The following is a 22973-nucleotide window of genomic DNA, read 5'->3' as shown; positions in this document are numbered from 1 at the left end:
CATTTGTTGCTTTTAGGTTTATATCCCACATATAAGTGATATCATGTGATTTTCAACTTTTTCTGTCCGGCTCATTTCACTTAGCATGATTATCTCGAGGTCTATCCATGTTGTCGTAAATGGTAGTATTTCATCTCTTACGGCTATTATTCCATTGTAGATTGCTTTCATGCCCTGGCCACTGTGAATAATGCTGCTATGAACATTGGAGTGCAAATATCTTTTTGGATATGGGTTTTCAAGTCTTTGGGGTAAATACCCAGTAGTAGGATTGCTGGATTATATGGTAGATCGATTCTTAGTTTTTTGAGGAACCTCCATACTGTTTTCAATAGTGGCTGTACCAATTTGCAGCCCCACCAGCAGTGTATGAGGGTTCTTTTTCCTCTGCATCCTCTTCAACATTTGTTATTACTTGTCTTGTTGATTATAGCTATTCTAACAGGTGTGAGATGGTATCTCATTGTGGTTTTGATTTACATTTCTCTAACAACTAGCGATGTTGAGCATCTTTTCATATATTGGTTGACCATTTGTATGTCCTCTAGGAAGAAGTGTCTTCAGGTTCACTGCCCATTTTTTGATTGGATCATTTGTTTTTTGGCTGTTATTGAGTCGTTCGAGTTCCTTATCGGAGGTGTTCCTTGCAAATATATTTTCCCATTGAGATGATTGTCTCTTTACCTTGTTGATGATTTCTTTTGCTGAGCAGAAGCTTTTTAGTTTGATGTAGTCCCATTCATTTATTTTTGCTCTTATTTCCCTTGCCTTCGAGATCAAATTCATAAAATCCTCTTTAAGTCCAATCAAGGTCCTTGAGTTTCGTTCCTATGTTTTCTTCTATGCATTGTATTGTTTCATCAACTGACCTGTTTGTTTTTTCTGTAGCTCTATCTCTTTTTTGGAAGTAGTTTCTTCTTTCTAGAAGTAGCAACTTTATATTAATTCTGTTTCTTAAATATTGCAGTTCAGCAGTTTCACTATGAATGAACCCTATTACCCTGGCTTTTCCTATGCTCTAAATGTCATTCATGCTTTAGTGTTCTGTTGAGATCTGTTTCATTGTATTCCAGAAAGTGGGACACCTGTATTCTGTGGTTACTTGTATATTTAAATTCTTTTGTAACATTTATACAGTTCTTAAACATGGATTTACATGTCTTTGAAGTGGGAAATCAATGAGAAGTTTTTATGTAATTTGCTGTAATGCACAGGAAACAACCTTCTACAGGAGCAGTCACTTGTGCATGCTAATCATCAGAACAATCGTCAGAACAGAGTTACTTGTGCCTTGACTGTAGAAATGATGGTTTGTTGACACCCAAAGGGAAAGAGTGTTTTCAATTCTGAAAATAGCCATAAAACACAAAATCTGTTGGAAATCTTAATAAAATTATTTAAAAAGGAGAAAAAAGAAAAATGAGAGAATGAATGTTGGATGTGACCAAAAGGGCTGATAGAGTCCTACAGACATGAGCTTGATATTGTTGAGGCCTGAAGCAGTGTCAGTGGAAAAGAAAAGTGACTTTTGGAGAAAATAGAGGAAAAAAATAAATGCTAGGGCTTAGTGGAGCTCAGCCAGTGGGCTACACATTCTTATTCCTAAGGAGGGCACTATGCTCACCCCAGGAAGATAACTGAAGGAGCGCACCAAACTAGGGACAAGCGTCCTAGCACATCAGTCAGCTTCCAGCGCAGTGGCCTAGCACGCAGGCAGAATGCGCATAGGCTACTTAGAGATTGAGCACTTACTTCAGATTTTCTTCTGGGAGTGACCCCTGAACTAAGGTTCACTATTGAAAAGGTTAATTTTGTTTTTTAGATGGCTTAAGATATAGAATATGTTATTTTTATCAAATCAAACATTTAAAATTAATGTCTGCTTTATAAAGCCAAGATAGTAGCTATGTGCTGAGTTTGTCCTGAAGATATGTACTTGGCTTTTAAAGAATTTGAAGAATTGGTTTGATTTTATATGAAAATCTTGATTTCTGACTTCTCTAGAAAATTTGAAGATTTGGTCACATTGGACTCCCACTGCAGTGTAGCAACAATTGGAGCCTTAGGATGCTCTAGTCCCCACCTACTTTGCTTTTTTGTTAACTTTAACTATTAGGCCTCCGTAGGCATTTGAGTTTGCTACCCTTGCTGTAGAGCTTACCTTAAATTTTATCTGGAACTTTGCTAACAGTAACTTGAAAGGACTGGATTCTGAGGTGCCACCTCCTTAAGTTTCCTATAATCAAGTTCAGTTGGGCAAAGTAAGTAAAAATGGAAGACTACAGTATTATACCTTATTAGATGCTACCCACATTATTTGGATTATAAGATACTGAAGCTTTCTGTAAAAGGCAAATTTATCAGAAATGGGTGGTGCCTGAGGGAATGTGACGCAGGACAAGTCTCTTCCATTAGGAGGCGTGGAAAGGGAAAGGTACAGGGAAGGGGTCCTGAACATGGGCCTCTCAGAAGGATGCCGAATTTGAGGACTCCGGGATCCTAGAGACGTGGATATCAGATTAAAAAAAAAAAAAAGCCACTTCTGCATGGTGCTTCCTTTTTCTTTGGGTGTAACATTATATAAAACAAGAGGGAGGAGCAGTTTTTCTGCACTTGGAATTATTCTGAACTGTCTTTTATAGTTTGCTTTGCCTTGTTTCACAGTGATAACATTCAGCAATATCTGATGACCAATAATGTCCCAGAGGCAGCCTCTACTCTGGTGTGTATGGCAGAACTTGACATTAAACTTCAGGAATCATCTTGTACTCATCTTCTTAGTTTCATGAGAGCCACTGTTAAATTCTGGCATAAAATTCTTAAAGACAAGCTCACAAGGTAAAGGATTTATTCATATTTCATGGTAATTGCTGTCAGATGGATATTTGATTATCATTGTATTTTGCTGAAATACATGTGTTACTTTTCTGTTTCAGCGATTTTGAGGAAATTTTAGCACAGCTTCATTGGCCATTCATTGCACCTCCTCAGTCTCAAACTGTTGGCTTAAGTCGACCAGCCAGTTCCCCTGAGATACATAGTAAACTGGAGACACTGTTTTGTCAGCTTCTGAAACTACAAACCTCGTATCTTTGTTGTAGTTAAAACTTACTAACATTTAGTTTTTCTACAGTAGATCTGTAGCTTGAGAGAAAACTTTCTGACAAAGGCCAGGAAGCCAAATGGGGGTGCTGGGTTTGTACTTGGTCTGTGTATGCCTGTGGAGTGGTAGATTGTTCTCTTGCAAAGTGAATTGCATGTGAGCGGGAGGGCGTGGGTCAGCCTGAAGTACGTGACTGACCCAAGTGGGACTCACATATAGTCTTTTGGGACAATAGAAAAAATGGGCAACTGGAAGGAAACCTTAGTGTTAATAAAATGATTACTTGAATGTGTTTCTTTACTACTATTCTTTTAGGAGAGACAGATTAATTATAACATTTTTCATGTACTTTTTACTGAAATCATATGTAATGTAAAGGTAGATTATGTGTTATCTGTATTATAATTTTACTCAGTATCTCTCATACATGTTGGAAAACTGTGTTTGTATTCACATACATTCATACATGTGTGTGTATGTTTTTGATACTTTTTCCTTGACTTGACTATATCAGAGATGAATTATTTACTGAGCCAAAACAACTTTCAGAAAAATACTCTCTTCCTGCATCCTCTTCTGTCATCCTCCCCATCCAGATTATGCTGACTCCCCTTCAGAAGAGGTTCAGGTATCACTTTAGAGGAAACCGACAGACTAACGTTATAAGCAAGGTATGCTTTGCCAACTCTTATCCTTGATTTTTATTAATAGCAGTTGTTAAGGGTTTTATACTTTTCTTGGTTTAAGTTAAAATCTGATTCTGTTCACATTTCAGTTTTTTCTCTAAAGGAAAATTCCTGATTTGTCACTGCCCTTTAGAGATATATTTTGGAACTTGTGTTGGTATGTTGTAGGAATCAGCTTACTCATTATCACATCATCTGACCAGTTCCTGAAGTTTCCCTTGGGTTTGCGTAGCATTTGCTGTGGCACTTTTTACAACTGGGTCCATATGTGTTCCACCATGCAAATTGCTCCTTCAGGTTTATAAATAGAAAGAGAAGTGAAAGGCAAAAGATAGTGTTAGCTTTTGAAAACAGGTGCCGATGCTAAAATAATTTGTAGCTATGTAAGAGGGTGTGGGAAATGATGGGAATGGCTTGAGGAAATTATCACTAACATTTTAGTTGAGGGACTATATTCATGTATCTTGGGCATATTTGTGAGATTTTTCTTTAATTTGTTTCCAATGAAATTTAATTGAATTTGTTGAGAATTACAGCCTTGTTCGTTGCCAGGTGGTGGATACTACCTTCTTTATCCTTGAGTTTTGCTACATCTAATGCAGGGCAAGGTTCAGTAAGTGCTTTGAATCAAACATCATTAAATGCCAGATTACACCAGGCATTGTAGGTGTCATATAAAAATGAGTTTATAGGTTTTACAGAATTTTTAAGGAATTAAGGGATAGGCAGTTATGTTTGCATAGGAAGGAGTAGAGTGGCAATGGATTTCTGGTTCTCAAATTCAGCTGATTCTTTTGTACTTTATGGGTGTCTTCCTCTTTTGGATGAGATGTTGGTGGAAAGAAGAGCAGAACCAATTAGTAGTGAGACAAAGCAATAAACTGGAAGCTGCAGAGAGGCAGTAGTAATTTGAGGTAGGAAAATTGTGAATTATGTTGGCTGCTTTTTAAAGTGTGGTTCAAATGGGCCTAGTACTCTGACATCAGGCCTAAACTATGCAGCTCCTGAGATTAGAGATTGCTCTTTACTTATTTTTGTATTCCTGGCATCTAGCACACAACAGGGATTTACCATTCAGTAAATGTTTTTGAGTCCCTGTCCAACAAAACTTGGAAGGTTTATAGAATCATCTCTAGGGATGATTTAAAAAGCTGCATACTTACATTTCCTTTTCTATAATTGTACCTGTTTTAAGGCATGTGTACACTTTTTGTAATGTAGACCAGCCAAATGTAAAAAATTTACCTTTTGAAAAGAAAAGGCAGAAAATCTTTAAAAATTATTTGGGAATGTTATTTCAAAAAAAAATAAACAATTTAAAAAGTCATTGGCTCTTAGTAATACTCATCATTTTACATATTTTTAAAGTGCTAGGTTTTAAATATATGTGGCATTTTAAATTTATGAGTTTATTAAGCCACATTATTAGAATTTGTTGGGAGTACATTAGGAAACACTTGATTATTAATTGTTCCAAATTATCGAAGTTCAGAATAACTTGAATTATTCAAGTTCAGAGTAGAAATTGTACTCTTACATATAGGAATTTTTATAAGTGCTATGTGTATACAGTGACATAGATCTATTTGATTGTAACTTTCTAGTTGGAATGACTAAAGAATTCAAACTATTTTACCTCCTTCCTTAGCCTGAATGGTACTTGGCTCAGGTGCTTTTGTGGATTGGGAACCACACTGAGTTTCTGGATGAGAAGATACAGCCAATATTAGACAAAGTAGGCTCTTCAGTAAATGCAAGGGTAAGAAACTCATCCTAAGCATTCCAGATTTAGAGGTTATGTGTCCATGAATAACTTGTCATTTACATTACCTTGCTTATGTATTTCTTTTAGCTTGAATTTTCTCGGGGCCTTATGATGCTTGTTCTGGAGAAGTTAGCTGCTGATATTCCTTGTCTGCTCTATGATGACAATCTCTTCTGTCATTTGGTGGATGAGGTGCTGTTATTTGAAAGGGAGTTGCACAGTGTTCACGGCTATCCTGGCACTTTTGCTAATTGTTTGCATATTCTATCAGAGGAAACCTGTTTTCAGAGATGGTTGACTGTGGAGAGAAAATGTAAGTGCTCAGGTGCCCATAGGATGGGAAGAGATGTCTCTTTTTGTATATGTTAATTTGTGGTATTTTTCTCCTCTAGTTCTGGTTAGAAATTAGAGCCGTCTAAATATTTCTTCATCAAGGTTTACCAAATTGCTTTCAGAGGTCATCTTATTTTCTTCTCATCAAACATTAGTTTTTTTTCTGGAACTGTACATGTTTCTAGAGTATAATATTTAAGCCAATAGATTATATAGTTCACTGTTTTATAGATTTTACATATAGTATTTCTGCTCTTGGTAGAATCATTTTGTATGTAGCTTGTCTAGTCAGTATACCTATTTCTAAGATTTTGGGGTAGGGTTGGCAGAGAGAAGTAATTGTTTAACCCTCAAATAGAGCATGTTGAATATAGTGAAACTAGTAGGAGGTAGGAGATTTATTTTTTTTGTAGAAAAGTTATAATTCCTAAAAAATTGTGAGTTGAAAATTAGGAATGAATAACTACTTTAGATAAACCTTTTTTTTGGCATATCAGTTGCTCTTCAAAAAATGGACTCAGCGCTTTCATCAGAAGCTGCCTGGATATCCCAGTATAAGGATATCACTGATGTGGATGAAATGAAAGTTCCAGACTGCGCAGAAACTTTTATGACACTACTCTTAGTTATAACTGGTAAGTATAAGTCTTTTTGAGATAAAACTTTTTTAAAAGTACTGACTCTTCACATGGTATTTTTTCTGGTTGTTCAACAAAATTATTATATAATGGTTATCATAAGATCTTCAAATTCATTTTATTTTGGCAGAACTATAACAGAGTATTTTAGGTTTCAGAGTTTTAATAATTTTAAGTAAGATCTTAAAATGAGAATACTCCTGAATTATACAAAAACAAATAAAAATATAATTTTATTACCTGAATTCACTTGCCATTCAGCTTAAGTGTCTTTAGTAAATGGTGATTGACCTAAATTTTAAATATTTCCTTCATTTTGATACGGCAAAGACTACAGAAGAGTAAAATAAAGTAACTTGCAGCATTGGAGTAGTAGTTGGAACTCTTTCTGTTGTGCAAGAGTGTTCTGCCTGGGGGAAGGGAGCCTAGCAGCCTCTAGCCCTGGTTGGGCTGTAGCCATCCACATTGTCCCACTGCAGGCCTGCTGGTTTTCCAGGTGTTCCTGAGCTGTCATTGCCACCATCCTCTACTGTCTTGTCCGGTTTTTGGGCCTGTGTATGCAACCTGAAGAAGTATCATTCCAGCCTAGCCAGTAAATAATTCCATATTCTTAACTGTAAGAAAAATATAAAAAACACTAAAACACCAAAAAATTTAGAAAAACTCATGTCTTTTAAAAAACTATTAGGAAAAATTTCAAACATACACAAAAGTAGCTTAATGTAATAAACTCTCAGGTATCTGTTACTAAAATTTAAAATAACACTTTTCTATTATGTATTTTTCTCCCCAACTTTTTTTCCTAGAGAATTTTAAAGAACATATCAGATATCTTACCATTTTACCTGAAATTTGTAAATACATATCTCTTTTAACCTATACTGGATCCTCCTTTCTTTAAAAAAAATTGTTAAAGGAATGGAGTGATTTTTGTATATAATTATCTCATGCCTTTTAAAAAAACTGAGGCATGGTTTATATACAGTGAAATGCATAGATCTTATAAATACGGTTCAGTGAATTTTGACAGGTACATCTACTTGTGAAACCCACACTCTTAGAATGTTTAGAAATAGATCCATATTTGAATGGTCAATTGATTTTTGACAAACGTACCAAAGCATATCAATAGGGAAAACCTGTAACTATGTCATGGACAGTACCAAAAACTTTCCTTTGTCTTAACTTTCTCCACAGACAGGTATAAAAATCTTCCCACAGCTTCCCGAAAGCTGCAGTTCCTGGAGTTACAGAAGGACTTAGTAGATGATTTTAGGATACGATTGACTCAGGTGATGAAAGAAGAGACTAGAGCTTCCCTTGGCTTTCGATACTCTGCAATTCTTAATGCCGTGAATTATATCTCAACAGTACTAGCAGATTGGGCTGATAATGTTGTAAGTTAATATGCTTTTATATTAAATAATATATAAGTAGTTGGGACAGTTTTACCTTTTGAAATGTTGACTCTGTAGCAAGTAAAAATACACATTAGGCAGAATAACAATTACGCCTAACTTAGGAGGTGTGATTAAAGTACATATTTTTCTCAACCAAGTTTCAAATGGTTAAATAATCCTGGTATTTTAATCACTGAAAAGAAAGCAACATTTCATGAAATAGTTGTTTATAGAATTAACCTTTTCCTCTTTAGACTTTATACTTAGGAAATATTCATGTATGGTAATTACTATCTCAGAAAAAGATAAGAGTGGATAAATGGTGTCAAAATCAGTAAAATCCAGTACTTTATGGAAAAGTAAAATAACTCTTGATACCTGTTGAATTATTTCATACATTTAAAAAATTTTAATATTTTATTTTCAAACATATACAAAAGTAAATAAAATAAAATGAATCTTCATGTGCCTGTCACCCAGCTTCTTATACCAATTTCATTTCATTTAAACCTCAGCTGCACTCCCCCCATGCTGGATTATTTTGAAACAAATCTCACATAGGATATCTCTTGGTAAATCATTCAATATATATCTCTAAAAGATAACTCCTTTTTGGAAAAACATAACCACAATATCATTATCACATCCAAAAAAAATAAGTTCTTACAGTGTTGGGAGGTATATTTTAAATAATTGTAAAAATCAAAGTCTTGGATCTAGTTAACAAGTATTATAATACCTTTTACCTCCAAGAACTTTACTTATCCTTCCTTTCTCCATGGAGATTCCATGTGTTGACAGATTTGGTCTGCCTAAATAGAATTAATATAATTTATTTTTATTATTTTTATTAATCCAAAGAATATATTGGCTATCAGGGCTTTGGGGACCAGATTTTACAGTATTTACTTCCAGCTAAAAGTGAAGAAACTTAAAAATTTTTTTTTTTTATTTTACAGTTAGAATTGACATTCAATCTTATATTAGTTTAAGGTAAAAGTGAGGAAACTTAATTAGCCTTTATAACCATAACCTATATAGATTAGTTCCATTAGCTGTTTTAGATATTAAAATGATCTCAGAGGGTCTCTAGGACCTCCTTCTTGGACAGGGTGTTCTTGGATTAGGAATTGTTGTTCTAAGATCATCTGTGTGAATACAGAAATCACCTTGGGTTTTTACCAGCATGTCCCATGAAGTAGGTTTCGTGAAGAAAGCATTAGCAGACAAATTAAGGTGACCATAAAACAGTGAAATATACATTAAATGGTGAAAAAACTATACTGAGTATAATGAATATGAAGATATATATGTAAAGTATTATATAATTGTATCATGAAATGAAAATAGACAGGATAATAAAGTGAAAAACAACTAAAACATTTGCATTGTAGGGATCCCAGAAGTATAAGAAAGAGAGAAAGGAACAGAAACTTTATTTAATGAAGAAATAATGGCTGAAAACCTTCCTAACCTGGGAAACGAAACAGACACCCAAGTCCAGGAAGCACAGAGAGTTCCAAACTAGATGAACCCAAAAAGATCCACACCAAGACATATTGTAATTAAAATGGCATAAGTTAGATAAAGAAACAGTCTTGAAGGAAGCAAGAGGAAAAAACAATGAATTACATACAAAGGAAACCCTATAAGGCTATCAGCTGATTTGTCAGCATCAACTTTACAGACCAGAAGGGAGTGGCAGGACATCTTTAAAAAGCTAAAAGAAAGGAACCCACAACTAGAATAATTTACCTAGCAAGATTATCATTCAAAATTGAAGGAGATATAAATGGTTCCTGGACAAACAAAAACTAAAGGCATTCCTCACCATTAAACCAGGTTTATAAGAAATGTTAAAGGGTCTTCTTTAAGCAAAAGAAAGGCCATAACCAGAAATATGAAAATATGAGAAAGGAAAACTCTCACAGGTAAAGCCAAAAATTATTCACTTAAAAAGCTATAAGAGACCCATTTCAAATAAAAAGACACAGACCGAAAGTAAAGGGAAAAAGATATTCCATGTAAATAGAAATGAAAAGAAAACTGGGGTGGCAATACTTATATCAGACAAAATAGACTTTAAAACAAAAATGTTTAAAAAAGACAAAGCCCAAGAAGAGGATATAACAATTGTAAATACCTACAGACCCAATGTAGGAGCACCTAAGTATATAAAACAATTGTTAATGGACATAAAGGGAGAAATCCATAGTAATAAAATATAGTAGGGGATTGTAATACCCCACTCACACCAATGGATAATCATCCAGACAGAAAATTAATAAGGAAATAATGGCCTTAGTTGTCATACTAGATCACATTGACTTACTAGATATTTATTTCATCTAAAAGTTGCAGAATACACTTTTTTTTTTCAATTGCACATAGAACATTCTCCAGTGTAGATCACACATAGGGCCTCAAAACAACCCTCAATAAATTCATGAAGATTGAAATCATATCAAGTATGATTTCTGACCACAGTGGCATGAAACTAGAAATCAGATAGAGGAAGAAAACTGAAAAACAAATACGTGGAGATTAAATACATGTTACTAAATAATCAATGGATCAAAGAGGAAATCAAACAAAAGAAAATAAAGAAGAGGGGATAAATAAATAAAGCTGTTTACCCTTGGGGGACAAAAAAAAAGAACAATAGGGGAACACGTTTCAAGTTTTAGTCAAAATATAAAGAGAACTAAAATGATATCTGTATGTGGTTTTTCAGCAAGGTGAAAAAAAACTAATTTTAATTAAAGACTTAAACATATCACTTTTCAATTAATAGGTAAAGTGAAGATTTAAAATATTACAGTTAAATAAATTTGATTGATTAATTTAGGATTGGTGTTAAGTTCACAGTATACTAAGGAACGCTTAGTATACTGTCAAACATTTTTGGGTTTGCCCAGATGAGTCACAAAGATGGACAATGTTGATTAAGTTAAACATTCTGCACATTGTCAAATCTTAATGCAATAAAACAAAAAAGCAGAAATGAAATATAGTCAAACATAGACATTTAAAATATTTAATACTTGGGTTAGGGAGGAAGTTTAGAAAACATAAGAATATTTATTAGATTATAAATTTATGACAAAAAATTGTGGTTTACAGCTAATGCTTTATATAATTTGTATATAGAAGAAGGAATTATGATGTACTACCAAAGCATTATATGCATGAAAATGTATTCCTTTACTAGGAAAGGAAAAAAAGTCTTAAATACAGAGTAATAAGCCAAATAAATAGGAAACAAAAATGAATATACTAATAACAGGTATAAACAAAATAAAAATCTGATAAACAACCATACTTCTAATCTGGACTCTTTGCCTGTGAAAATAATAATAATAATAATTATTATTATTTTTTAAATAATTATTTAAAGCCTTTTTTTCCCTACAGAAATGTTAGCTGAAATCCATGTGCATAATATTCTGCTGAGCAGGGAAAATAAGACAAAATATTTCACAGTTAATTCAAATAATTATTTCAAAATGAATACAATGTAGAGTGTAATAATAAATGCATTTATCTTTATAAAGTCATCTGATCAGAATACATTAATTTATTGTGTACTTTTGTGTCATGTTCCTAATTTTAGTAAGTACTTTGTTCACTCAGCCCCAACAATGCTCCATTTTCTGCTAAGCTTTTCAATTTGTATGAAACAAATTGTCATTCTTAATTCTTGTGCCAGATGATCTAATAAGAAACTCATTCAGGGACGTATTTTTAGCTTCTATGAAATATTTGTGGAATATCTAATTACTGTAGTCACTGCCACAGCCTTTAACAAGGTTGAATTGGCTATCATCCCTAGCTTTAGAAAATTACCTGAGGCTAAAAATTTATCTCATGCTGAATTAACCATCCTTTTGTCAGCAGAGAAATAATCAAATTTTAGAGTTGACTCTTCAAATGATGAATGAATCCTGTACTGGTATGTTATTACAGTACAAATTCTGTTTAACATCAAAAGTCCTTCAATCATCTTCATAGTTTTTCAGCCTGTGAATACTTTAAGTAGAAATCATTAAAGCTCTTGTATTACATGACAAAATAAAAAGGAAAGTGGACAAGAGTTCACCTTCCATTCGTTTAGACTCTCTCCTAATAGCTGTCCATTGCTGGACTGTGCAAGCCTAACATGTCCAGCTATCCAGAATTAGGGATTTTTCAGTAGTAGATGACAGAAACTTGATTCACAGGCCCAAGTGGAAAGTGGGGTGGATTAGGCATGGCCGCTCTAAAGCTGTTTTTTGGCTTCATTCCTAAGACATGCTGAGGTAAGTTGTGGCCATAGACTCCAGGCCCACATGATCCATCAGCAATTTCAAACGACAGTAACAATTTCAGCAGAAATACCAAGGTGGCCTCTCACATGTCCATCCCTGAATAACTGCTAAGTGTGGCCATCCTCAGCCCCCTATTAATGGACATTTAGGTTCTTTTAACCTTTTGCTAATATCCACAGCATTGTTTACCTGTAGGACAGAAAGAATAATACTAATTCTACCTAAAATACTACTGTAAAAATGACATTTTACTTCTCTTAATTCTTATGTCTGCTAGGTTTACTACAACTTTCTGTGTCTAAAAAAAAAACGAGTGCTTAAGGCAGTATGGTAGCCCTCAGCGAAATGCAAATCAAAACCACAATGATATACCACTTCATACAAACTAGGATGGCTATGATAAAAAAAGACATAATAACAGTTATCACAGATGTGGAGAAATGTGAATCCTCACACAGTTGGTGGGAAAGTAAGATGATGCAGTTGCTGTGGAAAATAGTTTAGCAGTTCCTCTAACAGTTAAACATAGAATTACTATATGATTCAGCAATTCCACTCTGTACCTAAGGGAAATAAAAACATGTCCACACAAAAACTCGTAAACAAATGTACATAGCAGCATTATTCATAACAGACAAAAAGTGGAAACAAATGTCCATCAAAATGTGGTATATCCATGTAATGGAATATTATTTGGCAATAAGAAATGAAGTACTAATACATATTACAACATTGATAAATCTTGGAGACATACTAAGTGAAAGAAGCTAGTCATAAGGAACCATACATTGTATGATTCCATTCAAATGAAATGTCAAGAATAGGCAAATCTGTAGAGACAGAAAGTAGTTTGTTGATTGCCTAGGGCTGGGGGAAATTGGGAGGGGGTGGGAGATGATGGCTAAGAGTGTGGATTTCTTTGGGGGTAATGAGGATGTTCTAAAATTGACTGTGGTGAGAGATGAAACAACTTGGAACATAATAAAAGCCATTGAACTGTATACTTTACATGAGTGAATTATATATATTATATTTCAAGCTGTTAAAAAATTATCTTAATAAACATATTAGTCTATGGCCATGCTACCCTGAACAAGCCTGATCCTGTCTGATCTCAGAAGCTAAGCAGGGTTGGGCCTGATTAGTACTTGGATGGGAGATCACCTAGGAAGACCAGGTGCTGTAGGCGTAAAAAATAAAAAAATAAGGGATTGTAAGCTGACAAGGTCCTTGCAATCTGTGAGGTCAACCAAGGTTTGTGTCACCTAAAAAATAAAAAATAAATAAATAAAATAAACATGTTAACATGTTTTTGCTTTCAGTTTTTTCTACAACTTCAACAGGCAGCATTGGAGGTCTTTGCAGAGAATAACACTCTCAGTAAATTGGAGTTGGGACAACTAGCATCTATGGAGAGCTCTGTCTTTGATAACATGATTAACCTGTTAGAGCGTTTAAAGCATGACATGTTGACTCGTCAAGTAGACCATGTTTTCAGAGAAGTTAAAGATGCTGCAAAATTATATGGAAAAGAAAGGTAAATCTTCTGTATTTTCTTATAAGTCAACACTCAACTCCAGTTTAGTAAAAGTTAAAAGATGACATATGCAGTTAGATTTTCTAGGTACCTGGATAGTACAGAATTTGGCCTTTTGCACTCTAAACTTTTAATGTTTCTGATGGAAATCTTTCTAAAATATATTCATTCTTAATCAGTTTAAACTTATCATAATTTAACCTTCAGATGTGTTTGTAAATAGAGAGCTGGTGTATGATATAGGCTGAATGGCCTAGCTTGTCACCCATTTTACAAAGGTAGGTGCTCCTGTAGTCCTATGCATGCTGGCATTGCCAATAACTCCATGTAGATGACTCCGTTACCTCCACCAGACTGAGCTCCTTCACAACAGGACATGTCTTTTTTGTTCTAGCACAATTCCTTTCACACAGAGTACTTCTAATCAGTTTGGAAGTGTTATTCCCTGTTTTGCTGAAAATTAGAGCATAAAATTAGCTGATATCTTAAATGGGTATACATTTTAACTTTTATATTATTTCAGGAAGTCATATTTAAACTGGGGCATTTAAAAAATTTAATCTCATCCTTAAATAAAGAGTATTTAATTGAGAGCTAAAGTACAGTTATTTATTTTCTGAGTTTTTAATGTTGGGCTGTACATTTTTCTTACGCAAAATGCACTTCGACAAATTTAAAATGATTTGTTAAATCTTTGAAAATACAAAGTGATGAAAATTTTATGGTAACAATTAATGCTAAGGGCAGTGCAATTTTTGTTTTTTCCAGGTGGTTGTCCTTGCCCTCTCAGTCTGAGCAGGCAGTAATGTCCCTGTCCAGTTCGGCTTGCCCCTTACTGCTTACATTACGAGACCGTTTACTTCAGTTGGAGCAGCAGCTTTGCATCTCTTTATTTAAAATTTTCTGGCAAATGCTTGCAGAGAAGCTGGATATATACATCTACCAAGAAGTAAGGGTTGACTATATTTTTGGGTTGTGATGGATTATGAAGGCAACTGTTACATGACTTGTTCTTTATTTCAGATCATTCTTGCTAATCACTTCAATGAAGGAGGAGCATCTCAGCTGCAGTTTGATATGACTCGGAATCTTTTCCCTTTGTTCTCCCACTATTGCAAGAGACCAGAAAATTATTTTAAACAGTAAGCTCAGTATTTAACAATTGATTTTGATGTAGCAAATCGTTAGAGGAGGTTAATTCCTTTTTTTATGCATTGATATTTTATTTTTAATTATAACAGCAATAAATGAGATTTAAGAACATAATGATAAGCAATATATACAAAGTGCTCCTTACAAATGCTTTACATACATCTTTCTATTTTAAGATGCTTATTGTTTCCTATTTTGACATTTTTGAAGATGATGATTTATCATACTAGTTCATCTTAGACTCAATCATACCTCTGGTTCAGTAAAATATGGCAACTGATATAATCATGTAAGCAACTTTCTAAAGGAGATAACATTTTTATTCCCATCTTACAGATGAGGAAACTGAATCACAGAGAGGTCTTAAGTAACTTATTTAATGTGATATATCCAGTAAATAGAGCTGTGGTTTAAACATAATCAGTCTGTTTCCAGATTCAAATTTTTAACTGCTGTGAGATGTTGCCTCAGGGACTTATTTAGATATGACTCAAGTGCCATTTGAACAAGACCTTCTCATAAGGAATACGATTACTAGTTCCAAGTACGTCCCATCATTATAAAGATGGCATTAATATGGCATTAATATGTTTTGTGTTTACAGAATGTATACTGCTGTGAAAATCTATTTTGTTTTCATCATTCAAGGTTAATTACTTTTTTAATAACTTTAGTGTTCCAGTGATATGAAATATACAGTAAGCATCAAATTAAAGATTTTAAATATTGTGTGCCAGTGAAAATATGTGACCTGTGACCCCAGAAAGTTTACCAAAACTGGATATAAATTATATATTGGGCTTTGTTTTCTAGCATTTAGTTTAATACTCCTATTTGCATATTACTGGAGAAAAAAATAGAGAATGAAAGTGAGTGAAGTTCTGCTACATTCAATAAATATAAGAAATTAAAAATATGTTTAGTACCTAATATTAGGCCAGCCTTGAAGAAAATATTTTTTCTTAAGCATTTGATATGAATTTTGGTTCTAAGTATAATTAAAATGTATGTAAGAAAAATTCTTATAAGTAGTTTTAGAAATTGTTGATGTGAATTTCAAGTTATTTAGGGCATTTCTGAGATTATAAAGTATTTTAAATTTATAAAATGAAAGATTATTTCTGCTCATTTCAGTAAGTTGGGTTTTTTTGTTGTTTTTTTTTTTTTTTTTAGTATTCTACCTTTCTACTGCTTTCATTTCATCCCTTTTCTCTTTTCCCATATCCTAATCTACCTAAAGCCTTGGTTACATTTAATAGAATGTTAATATCAGGTATTATGTTTTGGGAAGTAATGGATCTGTAGTGAAAACAGTGATCCTATTACCTTGTAGTAATCTAATGATCGTAAATGCTGTACACATACATAGTCCTAACATGTTAAAAGAACCAAATAATAAATTCGTACATAATTTTTTAGAGGGCATACAGGCTAGCAGTGCAGAGAAGCCATTTAGTTTCTCAAAATGAAATTGTTATAGGATAATGTGGATGATAAAGGTAATGGAGATCTCATTTCCATCCCTGTTTTATTTCTTTTAAACAGTGTAAAAGAAGCCTGCATTGTTTTGAATTTGAACATTGGTTCTGCTCTACTTTTGAAAGATGTCCTGCAGTCAGCTTCAGGGCAACCTCCCGCCACAGCAGCATTAAATGAAGTTGGAATTTACAAACTGGCTCAACAAGATGTTGAGATTCTACTTAATTTGAGGACAAACTGGCCTAACACTGGAAAATAATGCATCTTTTTTTTTTTGTTTTGAGTTGGTTTTATTTGAACAAAGAGGGTGCCAATTGGATTAAGTTATATGTGACATTCCAAATTAATGACACTGGACAATTGAAAACTTTATAGAATTGTTTATTATCTTGGACTTACAGTGTTATTAAAATGCTGACCATATTTCCTTAGTCCTCTTGTTCCTGAGAAAACAGAAACAGAAAACTCAGAAGCCATGAAAACTCAGAGTAGTTGCACTTACAAACATAATTGATGAATATGTCTCTGGAATAAAATACAAAAGCAAAGATAATAAAATATAACCAACATTCAATTTTCTATGTTAATTAAGGGAGACTGTTGTGGATAATCAAACACAGCAAATAAATTTTAAAAAATCACTTTAGAATGTGTGTTTATAATTGAAGTTTCTGTATCTTATTTGGACATTCACTGTATTTCCAATAGGGAAACACATTATGAGATAGTGACTACGATAGGACTGCCCTCATTTTCCACAAATGTCCTTCCATTTAAAATACTTCCTAGTTCCATTCCATATGACAGTGGGCAACCTTTTCTTTTGTATGAAACATTTCAGGTCAGAGCACTGTATTGCACTCTTTCCCCTGGGTATGGAATATAATTAAACATTTTTTGTTTAACATTTATGTAATTGAGATGGGAATCTTGAACATTCTCTTCTAACTTTTCCTTGGCCTTAAAACTATTTTAATCATTTCTTGATTAATAAATCCTCAGCAAGTAAAACTTTTAAACAAATTAAGTTAGATTAACTAGTCTTTATTAACAACTATCAAATTTTATTGCAGTGGTTCTCTGTATTATTAACTATTTTTTAGCATTTAAAAAAGACTGATGATTCTGTAGCTCTAAAAAACTTGAAATGTTTGTTTTCTGATTTAGCATTTAATTACTACTTTTCCTGTTGTAATACTGCAAATCTAAAACTATCAGTCTGGGATGCAATCTATACTATTGATAAACATTTACTTTGTGATAAATAAGATTGAGGAGATATTTTAGAGAAATTCTACTATTCTACAATTTATACAGAGATTTTCCAATTAGTGTATTGAGCTCAAAGCTTTTCCGTTACTTTTAGCAGACAGGCTTTTCTACTTCATTTTTTGAGAATTGCTGGAATTTTCCATTGAGAAAAGAATGAAGCCACGTCTGGAACCTCCTAACTCCAGCATCTTCTCCCTTCTCTCCCACAAGGCTTAGGGACTTTACTGTCAGCCCTCCCTGACTTCACTTTCTAGTCAGCTGAAAGTTTTGCAGGAATGAAATATTTCTATCAAAAAGTAGGAACCTCCGTTTTAAAGTGTATTAATTGTACATCAAAATCAGGCCATGTTCTTAAATATTACTCATTAGAAAATGAACTTACACTTCAAGCCTGAATTTATCCAAAGTTATTCCACATCCATCATCTTTTAAAACTTCATCTGCAGTACACAGACCCAGGGTATTTAGGGCTGTAAAAGTCAGAATGAGAAGAAAGGAAAATGTATAAAGTGAGAACTATTTTCAGCTAGAGAAAGTTAAGAAATGACTATGAACTATTACCTCAATTGTATTAGCTACTGACCTTCTTTATACTGCACAAATGATATGGTGCCTTTATTCGAGGAGTCCATCATCTCAAACATAGCCACAACGTTAGAGTGATCCATAAAGAAAGGAAAAGCCAAGCCTGTTACTTTGGCGATTCTCAGTCGTTCCAATAAAGCTACTAAATACTCTCTTGGTTTCTCTGTAAAAGAATAGTTTCAATTCTTATATGAAATTAAACTATATGTCAAGTATGTCATAATAGTCATTTAACAATTTTATTAAATTATTCAAGGTACTGTACTAGGAACTGGGGATATAGGCCTTGCTCGTGAGAAAGGCAAGACATTGAAAACTTAATTATGTATAAGTATAATCTGTGCTCTACCCCAGATGACTGAATAAAACGGTCCAGAGGCTGGACCTGGGCATTTCTTTTAAAAGCTCTTAAGGTGATTCTAATTTGCAGACAAAGTTGAAAACAAAAAATTGGAATGGCATGATGCAGGAAAGAAGGTTGCCAGCTAAAAGGATGAAATATAAATAAAAACAGGCTCTTAGGTTAATAAAGTCTTCCACTTAGGAAGCATAGATCTACATTCCTAATAAAAGCAGTCCTTTGGATAAACAAGAGCTTTCATTTAAGCAATGTAAAAAAATGAAAGCTCAAGACCAATCCACTTTCCAGAAAGAATGTAGGTCAGTTATGATGAAAAGAAGCCAGAAGTTAAGGTGGAACACCTTTGATGACAAATGCCATACTTACTGCTCCATCATTTTATTTCAATACTAGGCTTTATATATATACATACATATATACATATACACATGTGTAGTTATATATAATTCTTTAAAAAATGTCATTATTGAGAATTTCATACTTATGTAAAAATAGAAAAGTATAATGAACCAATCACCGACTTCAGCTGTTAGAATTTGTGTCCAGTTTTCTTTTCCACCATAATCTTGTCCAGTCCCCCGCTTCCTGTATTATTCTGAAGTAAATCACAGCAATCATATTTCATTAATAAATATTTTAGTGTCTCTCTTAAAATATAAGGACTCCTTTTTTTTTTTGAAATTGGGATATAATTGAGACGCATGTTGATTTGATACATTTACATATTCTAATGTGATTGCCAATGTAGCATTAGCTAACACCTTTATCACTTCTTTTTTTTGTGGTAGGAATTAATAGTCTCTTACTAAGTTTGATATTTATAACATGGTATTGTTTTCTATAATTACTGTACTGTGTATTAGAACGCCAGGACTTTATCTACTAGTTGCAAGTTGTATTCTTAAATAATATCTCTACTTCCCTACCCCTTTCCATTCCATTTATGAGCTTGAATTTTTTAGATTTCACATATAAATGATATCATATAGTATTTGTCTTTCCCTGACTTATTTAGCGTAATGTCCTCAAGGTCCATCCATGTTGTTGCAAGTGGCAGGATTTCTTTCACATGGCTGAATAATATTCGATTCTGTTTACATATCACTTTTTCTTTATTAATCCACTGATGGACATTTAGGGTGTTTCCATAACTTGGCTATTACGAAAAATGCTGCAATAAACACAGGAGCACATATCTCTCTTCAATAATCCTGTTTTCATTTCCTTTGGCTATATACCCAGAAGTAGAATTGCTGGAGCATATCGTAGTTCTATTTTAAGTTTTTTGAAACACATAGTGTAAATATATATGCCTTACTGTTACAGTATACAGCTGAAACTTATTGGATTCCATTAACCAATGTCACCATAACAAAATTAATTAAAAAAATAAATTTTTTGAGGAACCCCTGTCCTCCATAGCCACTGAACCAATTTAGGTTCTTACCAGCAGTGCACAGGTTCCTTTTTCTCCACATTCTCACCAACACTTATTATCTTTGCTTTCTTGATGATAGCCATTCTAACAGGTATGAAGTGATAGTGTGGTTTTGATTTGCATTTCCTTGATGATCAGTGATGTTAAGCATCTTTTCATGTACCTGCTGGCCATTTGGTTATTCTCCTTGGAAAAATGTCTATTTAGTTCCTCTTCCCATTTTTTAATTGGATTGTTTGTGTGTTTTGTTATTGTGTTTATGAGATTTTTAAAAAATATATTTTGGATATTAACCCTTTATCTGATACATGGTTTGCAAATATTTTCTCCCATTCCATAGGTTGCCTTTTAATTTTGTTGACTGTTTCTTTTGCGGTACAGAAGATTTTAAGTTTGATATATTCCCAGCTGTTGATTTTTGCTTTTGTTGTTTTGTGCTTTTGCTGTCATAGCCAAAAAATCATTGCCAAGGCAAATGTCAAGAAGCTTCTTCCCCATGTTTTCTTCTAGGAGTTTTATGTTAAAGGCTTTGATCCATTTTGAGTTAATTTTTGTAAGTGGTGTAAGATATGGGTCAAATTTCATTTTCCTGCTTTGGTTATTTAGTTTTTTTTAACACCATTTGTTGAAGAGGGGACTCCTTTTTCTTTTTCACATGACCACAATACCATTATTAGAATACTATTCACACTTCTAAAATAATTCTTAATATCCTCAAATTTTTAGGTAGTATCTCAATTTCCTGTTGTCTCATAAATTTCATTGAGACCCAAGCACCATAAAACAGGCTCTACACACAGGAGAGAGGAGAAGATTTTTAGGATAAGAATGAGGGACACCCCTGAATATAACTGTGTAGCTGGGAAATTGAGGAACCAGTCCAGACTGGAGCAGGAAAACAGCTGGGGGAATGAGGTGATGGTGGTGATTACTTGATGAATGTAAATGTAATGAGAGGAGAACCACACTTGTGACAAAAAAAGACATGGATGAATTAGTGTTAATTACATAGAAAATTAAAGCAAACATTTAAAAGATACTAATTTCAGGGAAAACAACCAAGGAATACAATCATAGCATACTACATGGATTAGCTGTGGTTATTTGCCCAATAGTAATGTAAATTCTGAATACTGGTCATATTAAAATTGTGGTTTAAATTTATTGGGAAGATGGTGTTGAGTAGGAACAGGTGTGAGTGTGCACGTGTTTGTGTAAAAGAGCTAAATTTTCATTGTATAGCATAAAGCTAAATCTAAACCTTGTGGGGGAAACATTAAGAAGTAGCAATATAAATCTATGATTTAAAAACATCAGATTTAACATAAAGGAAATAACTAAAGGAGCTGAAAATCATTTTTTTTTTTCTGTAGAGTAGGAATCTGGGATAAGAAAGGGAATGTTGTTAATCATTATAAGCCTTGCAGTACTTTTTAACTGTTAAACCCCATATACATAGTTTGATAAAAATCAAAATGAAATTTAAAAAGATGTTGAAAAATATTTTAGTATAATGAATATATCTTGTTAAAATGGGGAAATTAAATTTTGCCTATATATAATAAATATTAGAGGTTGTTAACATGAATGTCATAACATTTATTTTGAAAAACCAAATGCATTAAAATCAAGCTATCAGGAGTAACAAGTGTTATTTCATTGGATACCTTAGTAGTGATCCATATGTGTATGTAGTATACAAAAATACAGAAGTTACTGCTATAACAGCAAGACTTTTTCACTATCACAGTACTAAACACTAGCAAGAAGCAGTAGTCACTTTTCCAAAATAATTAATTTTATAGCAACTTTTCCCAGTGCATTTTTTAAAAAGCGCATTCCTGTGTACTTTCTTTTTCCCATGTTCCATTTATTTTTATTCATTGCTTTAAACGGATATTGCTTTATCCGTTTAAAACTAATAGAACTTGATCACCCTAGACATGATCATATTTGGTTAGGTGGTTCTTTGGCAAAGTCGGAAAGTTTGGTATTTCCATTTCCTTAAACGGAAACAAATGGATAATTTTGGCTTTTTTGACATTCCCTAAGGAGGCCGGCAAGTTACAGTTCCGCATCCTAGGGAGAATGATATCAAGCCATTTTCACCTTAGTATAACTTTTAAATCACCGCACAAAAATCATGCAATGATTCAAACTTGTAAAAAAAAAAAAAAAGCATTAGGAAAAGCTGTCTCCTCAAGAACATCCTTCGGTCTGACCCTAAAAATTGTTTAGCTCCCTTATCAGATTAAAAACTCTCTGAGGTCAGGGTAATATTGGAAACATCTGTTCCTTGCCAGGCATAGGGATAATTCGTTCATTTACTTTTCCCCACGTTTCCACGAAATCAGTACTATTATCCCCATTTTCCAGAGGAAGAGACTTAAGTTTAGGCTTTTGCTCAAAGTCACATAGGACTAAGAGGTGAAGCAAGGCTGCGGGACCCAGGAGCCTCTCTTGCACCCCTACGAGCCCTCCACCTGCCTGAGTCCCACCGCACCTAGCTAGTGGTAGGCACGAAAAGCCCGTTCAATAAACACTTGTTTCATTGAAGGCCACCATTAACTGGTAGCACAAGGACTCAAGCAGCAGAGAGAGAGAGAGGAGAAAGTGCGTGTAAGGGTGGTGGCGATGGGGTGTTTGGGAGAGACGTGGGTGCCACCAGGGGAGGGCGTGTAGGAATGGCTGTACCGGGGATTTCTGTGGAACCGCTCCGTGTGGGGAGGTGGGCGGGACAGAAAGCCGAGTGGTAGCCAAGACCCTTACCTGGCTGGTGAAAGACCAGGGAGCTGGTGAGATAGTTCAGCAACTCCATTATCCGATGTTTCTCTAAATAATTCCTGGCCTCCAGCTCCCTGCTGCTGCACGCCTCCATCTCTTCGCGTTGGGCAGTTGCTAGACAACCAGGCAGCGC

At 34.0% G+C, this 22973-nt stretch overlaps 2 protein-coding genes and 1 pseudogene across 6 annotated transcripts in view; 2 read left to right on the top strand and 1 right to left on the bottom strand.

Moving 5' to 3' along the window:
- The window catches only part of RINT1 (RAD50 interactor 1), a 26532-nt gene extending 9486 nt beyond the window's left edge, over positions 1–17046 (top strand). For 2 of the 5 annotated variants that reach the window (XM_016145890.2, XM_016145894.2), the window contains exons 5-15: positions 2665–2838; positions 2937–3086; positions 3618–3774; positions 5438–5548; positions 5642–5867; positions 6385–6522; positions 7723–7922; positions 13555–13769; positions 14538–14718; positions 14793–14911; positions 16467–17046. In XM_016145890.2, coding sequence (XP_016001376.1) covers positions 2665–2838; positions 2937–3086; positions 3618–3774; positions 5438–5548; positions 5642–5867; positions 6385–6522; positions 7723–7922; positions 13555–13769; positions 14538–14718; positions 14793–14911; positions 16467–16659 — 1864 coding nt within the window. In that variant the 3' untranslated portion in view covers positions 16660–17046. Of the gene's footprint in view, positions 1–2664; positions 2839–2936; positions 3087–3612; positions 3775–5437; positions 5549–5641; positions 5868–6384; positions 6523–7722; positions 7923–13554; positions 13770–14537; positions 14719–14792; positions 14912–16466 lie in introns of those variants that run through there. The other 3 variants (XM_016145893.2, XM_016145892.2, XM_036230283.1) reach the window with 2 other exon arrangements.
- LOC118611096 lies at positions 13303–13421 on the top strand (annotated as a pseudogene).
- On the bottom strand, positions 16766–22973 carry EFCAB10 (EF-hand calcium binding domain 10). The gene is made up of 4 exons (XM_016145896.2): positions 22826–22973; positions 18256–18420; positions 18055–18142; positions 16766–16843 (listed from the first exon to the last, which is right to left on the bottom strand). Exons 1-4 carry the CDS (start codon positions 22932–22934, stop codon positions 16807–16809), a joined length of 399 nt encoding a protein of 132 aa, XP_016001382.1. The 5' UTR covers positions 22935–22973; the 3' UTR covers positions 16766–16806.

The sequence above is a fragment of the Rousettus aegyptiacus genome, unplaced genomic scaffold (assembly GCF_014176215.1).
Source record: "Rousettus aegyptiacus isolate mRouAeg1 unplaced genomic scaffold, mRouAeg1.p scaffold_m13_p_13, whole genome shotgun sequence".
NCBI classification, from domain to species: Eukaryota; Metazoa; Chordata; class Mammalia; order Chiroptera; family Pteropodidae; genus Rousettus; species Rousettus aegyptiacus.
The sequence above is the reverse complement of the archived record's forward strand: the minus strand, read 5'-3'. Positions and strand labels throughout refer to the sequence as shown.